We start from the raw sequence: 6,906 nt of genomic DNA on the forward strand, positions 1-6,906 counted from the left end.
GCATAAAGTGAATGATACACCGTCGCAAAACTGATGTGAATGATACACCGTCGCACCACCGCCTGCTAAAGAAGCACTGCGACGAATGCGGCACCGGCGACGCATGGCAGGCTGGTCATGACGCAGTTATAGGGTGTTGTGTGCCGTCATTGACTACGGCATCAACACCCTCTACGGCGAGGCAGGCACCATCCGCTCGTCAGCCGACTGGCCCATGACAAGCACGCTAAGTGCACCGACTTGGCGCGCGGGGCGCTCGTTCATGGCGCCACGCGATCTTCCGGCATACCCCTCAGTCCCAGTGCTGACACCGGCATCAAACGGGCTGGTCAACGCTCAGGTCGCCGAGGTTGTGGGCGATTCATTTTTGGCCAGTCTCTGGTACCTCGTTTGGCCTACCATCGCGGCCGGGACAACAAGCAGCACGGCCACCCCTTTCTTCTGCAACTTGGTCTGGCCTACCGAGGCTCCCGGCGATGACTGCCCATTCCCACCCCTCCTAGTTCCAGCCCCTCGCAACGACCCTCTCGGGGTGGTCTTGGCGACTGTTTTCAACGACCTCTTCGGGGGTAAGTACCCTTCGGGATGGAACTTGGCCATCATGATCCCTCCCGTCACAACCACGTTTAACAGCACACCGGCACCACTTGGTTCCATCGCGGCGGCATCGTCGGCAAAGGTCTACATCACAGCCTCCACCTCCGGCGACGACAGTCAGCAGCTCCTAGCTACTCTCACCTCTCCGATCTCCTCGCGCATCAATGTGCCGACATTTGATGCGGCAACGGGCACGATAGGTGACTTTGCTCTCTCCGACCTCCACGTCGGTGATCTCAATGCGACATTTGCCCCTGGCGTCGACCATAACACCTTCGTGACCGACTTGCTCGGACAAATTACCGCTCTGCTCAACCAGCCCATTGCCGATCTCATCAGTGAGGTCAATAAGGCGATCGATGCGGCCCTCCCCAACATCAAGCTGCTGATTCCGCCCATTCAGCAGGCGCCTCTCCCCACCCAAGACCTCCACCTCGACCTCACCGACGCGGTCCTGTCTGCGGTCGGCCCAGCCGGAGGTGGTGCGTACCTCATGGGCACCGCAAACCTGGACGTAAGCATCAGCCCGCATGCCTAGTGCTCGCCCCGCCGTCCTTCCGACTTACCGCGTTGACGGCACGCGCGCCGTGAGACCGGCCAAAGAGGTCCGCGTGCGGCCGGAGCGCGGAGGCCGTCGGGCACTGGTACGTATCTGCTCCATGACCATGTGACGCGCACAATATGCGCGCATGCTGCGCGCTCTTTTCCGTCTGCTGCGGCCCCGCTCAGAGCGGCGGGGCTTGGCAGGCGGGGCTTGGCAGGCGGGGCGAGGGAGCGCTGCCAGCTCCGGCGTGCTGGGTCGGATCCGTCCGTCGCGTCTGTGCGTGTACGTGCCGGACGCGGGTGTGACGGGGGCCTTTGTCGCCGGTTGACATGTTAGGGGGCGCCGGTTATGTCTTCTGAGTGGGGGGGGGGGGTCTGCGGCCCCCGCGCACAGCGAGGTTTGGCATTACACAGCCATTTGAAAGAAAGAAAAGGAAACATCGACCGACCCCCTGCGGTGCACAGCCTCCGCCACCGCAAGTGTGACCAGACCCCTGATCACCCGAAGAACCCCCCGGTGGGCGGTGGACACCAAGCGCAAGCCTCCGACACAGCCGACAGGGCCATAACTCCCCCAAAGTGCCCAGAGGCCTCCCCTCCCCCCAGCCGCCTTGCGTACGTGCTAGGCAACTAGCACGAACTAGCTCCGGAGGCTGCAAACAGACGAGATACCACACCCTGCCTATCTTGTTCACCCGCGGCCGGTGTGTGCATGCTGGATTCAGCTGGGCCCGTGCCCGTGGAACCTCAAACGCTCGCCTCGGCGGACAGCCGCCGTCTTCCACACCGGCATGGCCGGAGAGCGTGCTCAGCCCGCCGGCATAGGGATCGGCCCTGTCCGTAGCCGCCCCGCCGCGCCGCGAACCAACTCGCACAGCGCGCCTACGCTCACAGACTTCGACTGTACGCGGGAGATCGCTCATTCCGTGGCCATATCATAGAGCGCGCCCGAAGTGGACACGATGACGCGCTCGGCCGTGACGGCAATTCCCCAGAGGCGGGGCTCCGGAGAGCGGCGCCGGCGCCTCTCCCCGCCGCCGACAGGCGCCCTGAGTACAGCCGCCGCAGCCGCGCCAGTTGCCCGATCGAGCGCCGGCTGCACGATCGCGTCGGCGGCAGCGGTGTCCAACTCAGCGTCGGCGGCCGAGTCGGCCGCCGCGCCGAGAAGTGTGATGCAGCGCGGCTCGCCCTGCGCAGTGAGCACCTGTCCACTCGTCGCATGAGTGGGTTGCACACAAAGGAGCACCGCCCCCGGCCCCCCGCGCGTGTGTGTGAGCGCCTGCACTCTCGATGGGAGCAGCCGCCTCTGATGGCCGAGCCCCGCCTGTTCGCAGCCCGAGGTGTGAAGTGGGCGGGCTGCACGAGGCGACGGCGGAGCGGGCAGGAACTTGTAGCTGCCTCGCCGCTCTCTGCGACGAACACGAGGAGGTCCCCGCCGCGCCCCTCCCCGACCGCGACGCTACTCGGCCCGGCAAAGCGACCGGGCGCGGTGCCTGACGGAGAGTCCTTTCCAATGAGCTTGCCGTTTGCGTGTGTGCTGCGTGCTGGAGGGTCTCCGGTTGGCAGCACGGCTGAGAAGAGATCTATGTGAAACCACCCGGCGCGCCAAAGGAGCGCAGAAAGTCGCCGCCGAGCGAAAACACGGCGACGCGGCACTCGTAGTACTCACACACAAACAGCTCCTCGCGGGAGCAGGCGAGCGACCTGCTCGCAAACACCTCTGCTCACGCCTCGACAGCTCCCCATCCGTACGCGCGAGCAAGCAAGTGCAGGCGAGCGACCTGCTCGCAAACACCTCTGCTCACGCCTCGACAGCTCCCCATCCGTACGCGCGAGCAAGCAAGTGCGACCACGGTCTCGCGACTCGACGCGAGAAGCGGCGCTTGCTGTCCGGGCGCAAGTCACCTGCGCAAAGGACTGGGGCCTGGGCTTGCTTCGCGAAGAGTTGTATGCATGGCGGCGCTCGGCTTTCTCGCCGTCAAAGACGCGAACGCGGTCGTTTTGCGTGTCGGCGACGTACACGCGCGGCGCGCCGCCTTCCTCGTCCGCCGCGGCCAGCGCGAGGCTCTGCGGGCACGAGAGCGAGAGTGGGCTGGTCGAGGCGAGCACCGCCCCTGTCAGGGGTGGAGAGCGGTGAGAGAAGGGGGTGTAGCCCTGCTCGGTCCTTCTTTGGAGAGTGGTGAGAGAAGCAGTTCTCGAGGCTAGCTGTGCTGCGGACCGTCGGAGAGACGGATGCGCCGAACGCGCGAACGGTCCACCTGATCACAGCCGCCGGTGTATGTTTCGGCAGCCCGCTCTCTCCTAGCGAAGCGCCGCTCTCTCCACCTCGCAGACATACACCGCCGAGCCGCCGTCGCACGCCACGGCCCGCACCGCGCCCATCGGGCAGCAGACGTGCAGCGCGTCCGCCCGCAGCCGCCGCGGCGAGCACGCCTCCACGCTGCGCACGGGCGGGTGATCCGGGCAGCCGACGCTGCGCACAAAGCCGAGCTCCGCTTGCGAGAGGTTTACCACGCGCCGGTGCCGGCTGTCGCTCACCCAGACGCTGCCGTCGGGAGCGACGCACACGCCCGCAGCCTCACCGAGGCTGCAGTGCCCGAGGATCGCGTTGCCGCCGACGCCACGCGCGCCTTCGACCCTCACCTCGGTCCACATCCGGCGGAGCTCGCTCGCGGCGAGCCGCCAGGCGGAGCAGACGGCCGCCGCGCGGAGCGCGTGCCGGAGGCCGAGAGCCTCAAACGTGGGGAGGAGGATGTCCGGGTGGAGGGGGTGCTGCGTCTCGGCCATTGCAGGTGGGGCTGGAAGTGTCGAGGTCGTCGAGGGTGGCTGCTGCTCGATCGAGGGTGCCTAACCATGACACTTGAGCACTTGAGCCATTGGAGAGGGTCGATTCCGCATGGTACGGGACCCCTCGATCGTCGGATACCCATCACTGAGCCGACGATGCTATGGGTAGCCCCAGGGTGGCGCCCACCCCCATACCCTCAGGCACTTGCCTGCGCCCTGCCCGCGCACGCCGCGCACGCGCGCGCACGCCCGCGCACGCCGCGCACGCACGCGGCACTACGCCCGCGCACGTGCGCGCACGTGCGCGCACGTGCGCGCACGTGCGCGCACGCCCCGCGCACGCCCGCGCACGCCCGCGCACGTCCGCGCACGTCCGCGCACGCCGCACTACGCGGCACTGCCCAGGTTCCCTCACGCTCAGATTCCCTCACACTCAGATTCCCTCACGCTCAGATTCCGTGCAAGGGGGTGCCGAGGTATGCCACAGGCCGGGATGGAGTGAGATCTTGCGGGGCAGGGCGTGGGCTAGTGCGCGAGGGCGCAGGCAAGTGCCCGAGGGCATCTTAGGGGACCCCTAGGCTTAAAAGTAGGGCCCTGGGGCGCCTGCGGCCTAAACGGCTTAAAACTTGCCATGGCACGCCCCGGAGCCGCCGAGTCATCATGGGAGGGGCGACGGACCCGCTCCTGGCCGCCCGCGGCCGAGCACCGAGTCGATGGCGTCCGCTCGGGCTGCTGGGAGCGGCCCTCGCGGCCTCCTCCATCATCGGATACGCCGCCTCGCGGGCCGATGCGACGGGTAGCGAGCGACTGGCACAGGCGCCGCCAACGTGGAGCTTGCTGAACCCCGACCCCTCGCTCCTCGAGTGGAAGCTCATCAAGCCGCGGCGCGAGCTGCACCGCTCGGCGAAATGGAGCGGGGTCGGGGACGAGAAGGTCCTGGTCGGCTACCTCCGCGTGCCGCTCGACTACGACGAGGGCTCCGCGGCGAGCCAGGTACACCTCAGGCTGCGCGTCACCGTCGTGCTCACCGGTGCGAACGACGACGTCGTGTTGTACCACTGCGGAGGGCCCGGTTCCACCGACAGCTGCGCCTTTTTTCAAGACGGGTACAATGGCACCTTCCACTCGCTTGGAATTCAGCAGCGCGGCGTCTTTGACGAGGGGGGCTCGTACTCCGAGGGCGTAAACATGAGCGTGCCCGCCAACCCCGACGGCCAGCCCTACTTCAACGACTGTCCCGAGGGCGAGCACCTCGCGGCGCCAGCGCTCGCGGAGGGGAGGGTGCCGACTCTGCGCGAGATGACGAGCTGCACCTGCTGGGTGCCGGGCAGGAGCTACTACCGCCGCGGCGGCGTGGACCCAAAGCCGCGCCCCGATCCCGGCGACGCCCGCGAGGTGCGCACCTGGTTCGAGTTCTCCCGCGCCCGGAACCGCCGCTGCTACGACCACGACTACTTTCAGCTCTCCGGCCCAAACGGCACCTCCTTCAATTTCCTCGATTACGTGGGGACGCAGCTGCTTGCCAAGGACCTCCGCCTGCTGCTCCGCGCCATCGGCGCCGAGACCCTCAACATCGACGGCGCCTCGTACGGCACCGGGGTTGGGAGTGCCTTCGCGGCCGCCTTCCCGGAGCACACAGGCCGGCTGCTCCTCAACGGTAACGCGGTTGTGCGGCCGAGCACGAAGGACTACTACATCGGCTACGCGCACGCGACGCGGCACATCCTCTTCAAGCTGGGCAGCATCTGCGAGGAGATGGCGGACGAGCGGTACTCCTTCGAGCTCCGCTCGCGCGGCGGCTCGACGCGGTACGAGCTGCCGTGCGCCTTCAGCGGCGACGACGTGTGGGAGAGCCTGGTGGCGAAGGCGAACGGCGGCGCGCTCGCCGCGTACACGAACGCGGGGCAGCGGTACGTCGTCACGGCGCCGGCGCTCTGCTCCTACGTCGTCGGCGAGATCCAGGGCGCCGAGGCGGAGGACTCCGCGCCGTGGCGGACGGCCATCAGCGTGCTGTCCATGCTGAGCAGCGAGCACGCCTCGTGGGTGGAGGTGTCGAGCGAGCGCGTGCTGAACAGCACCTGCGGCCCCAACTGGATGCTCCACGGCCACTGCACCGACGCGTACAAGCCGCCGTTCACCGAGGTGGCCGTCAACGCCCTCGACTACGAGGGGCGCTACTCGATCGCGGGCGCGATGGACCTGTACCAGTCGCTAGTCCGCAACTATGGCCCCGTCGAGGTGGGCGTGGCGAACGAGAACGGCTTCGACCTCCTCACGTGGCCGGCGAAGCCCACGCCGCCCGTCTTTGGCTGGCGGGCCGGTGTGCGCGCCCTGGTCGTCAACTCGCTCTACGACGGGTCCACGCCATATCTCGACGCGCGCTGGATGCGCGCCTCCCTGCCCGACGCGACGATCTTGACGTGGCAGGGCGTCGGCCACTGCGTCGCCTCGGCGGACTACGACCAGGAGGGAGTGCGCGCCTGCCTCGACAAGATGAGCCGCTACATGCGGACGGGCGAGCTGCCGGTGGACGGCGACGTCTGTCGCACCTCGAACGCCGTCGTGACCCGCGCGCGGGCGCGCCGCCGCCGCGACGAGCTGCTGGCAGAGCAGGGCGTCTGAGAGCCTCCCCCGCGCTCGGAGAGCCGTACTCGCACCGCACCGCGCGCACACACGCGCCACATAATTGTTAAATTCGCTCTGCCATCGCGCCGCATACGTGCGAGACGCGCGCACTGTGCGCGCAGGGCGCAGCCGGGCGCGGCACAACACGCGCTGCGCGGCTCAGCGGCAGCGCCTCGCACCGCCTGCTGCGCCTTAGGCCTCACTCGTGGAGACTCTTGTTCGTTCGCGTTGTTGCCCGGGGGCCTCTCTGCTCTCTCTCTCTCTCCACTCGACTGACGTCTGACGACGCTGGACGCTCTCGCGCGTCGCACTCGGCGCGAGTCGCCGGCGCTTGGTCGTTGGGCCGGTTGCGGA

At 67.8% G+C, this 6,906-nt stretch overlaps 4 protein-coding genes across 4 annotated transcripts in view; 2 read left to right on the top strand and 2 right to left on the bottom strand.

The window, feature by feature from the left end:
- The window catches only part of EMIHUDRAFT_247061 (hypothetical protein), a gene marked incomplete at both ends in the record, with an annotated part of 1,293 nt that extends 158 nt beyond the window's left edge, over positions 1-1,135 (top strand). Inside the window, 2 exons of the mRNA XM_005765631.1 lie at positions 133-230; positions 504-1,135. Coding sequence (XP_005765688.1) covers positions 133-230; positions 504-1,135 — 730 coding nt within the window. The remainder of the gene's footprint in view (positions 1-132; positions 231-503) is intronic.
- Positions 1,136-2,059: 924 nt separating this feature from the next.
- On the bottom strand, positions 2,060-3,927 carry EMIHUDRAFT_247062 (hypothetical protein; the record flags this gene model as incomplete). The annotated part of the gene is made up of 7 exons (XM_005765632.1): positions 2,060-2,329; positions 2,426-2,464; positions 2,563-2,633; positions 2,735-2,822; positions 3,046-3,254; positions 3,359-3,398; positions 3,466-3,927. The coding sequence occupies 7 exons, from the start codon at positions 3,925-3,927 to the stop codon at positions 2,060-2,062; spliced, it is 1,179 nt and encodes a 392-aa protein (XP_005765689.1).
- Positions 3,928-4,587: 660 nt separating this feature from the next.
- EMIHUDRAFT_119932 (hypothetical protein) lies at positions 4,588-6,549 on the top strand (the record flags this gene model as incomplete). The annotated part of the gene is made up of 1 exon (XM_005765633.1): positions 4,588-6,549. The coding sequence occupies one exon, from the start codon at positions 4,588-4,590 to the stop codon at positions 6,547-6,549; it is 1,962 nt and encodes a 653-aa protein (XP_005765690.1).
- Positions 6,550-6,586: 37 nt separating this feature from the next.
- EMIHUDRAFT_445881 (hypothetical protein) overlaps positions 6,587-6,906 on the bottom strand; it is a 1,277-nt gene continuing 957 nt past the window's right edge. Inside the window, exon 2 of the mRNA XM_005765634.1 lies at positions 6,587-6,906. The gene's annotated coding sequence lies outside the window, so the exon portion shown is untranslated.

Source organism: Emiliania huxleyi (genome assembly GCF_000372725.1).
Source record: "Emiliania huxleyi CCMP1516 unplaced genomic scaffold EMIHUscaffold_546, whole genome shotgun sequence".
NCBI classification, from domain to species: Eukaryota; Haptophyta; order Isochrysidales; family Noelaerhabdaceae; genus Emiliania; species Emiliania huxleyi.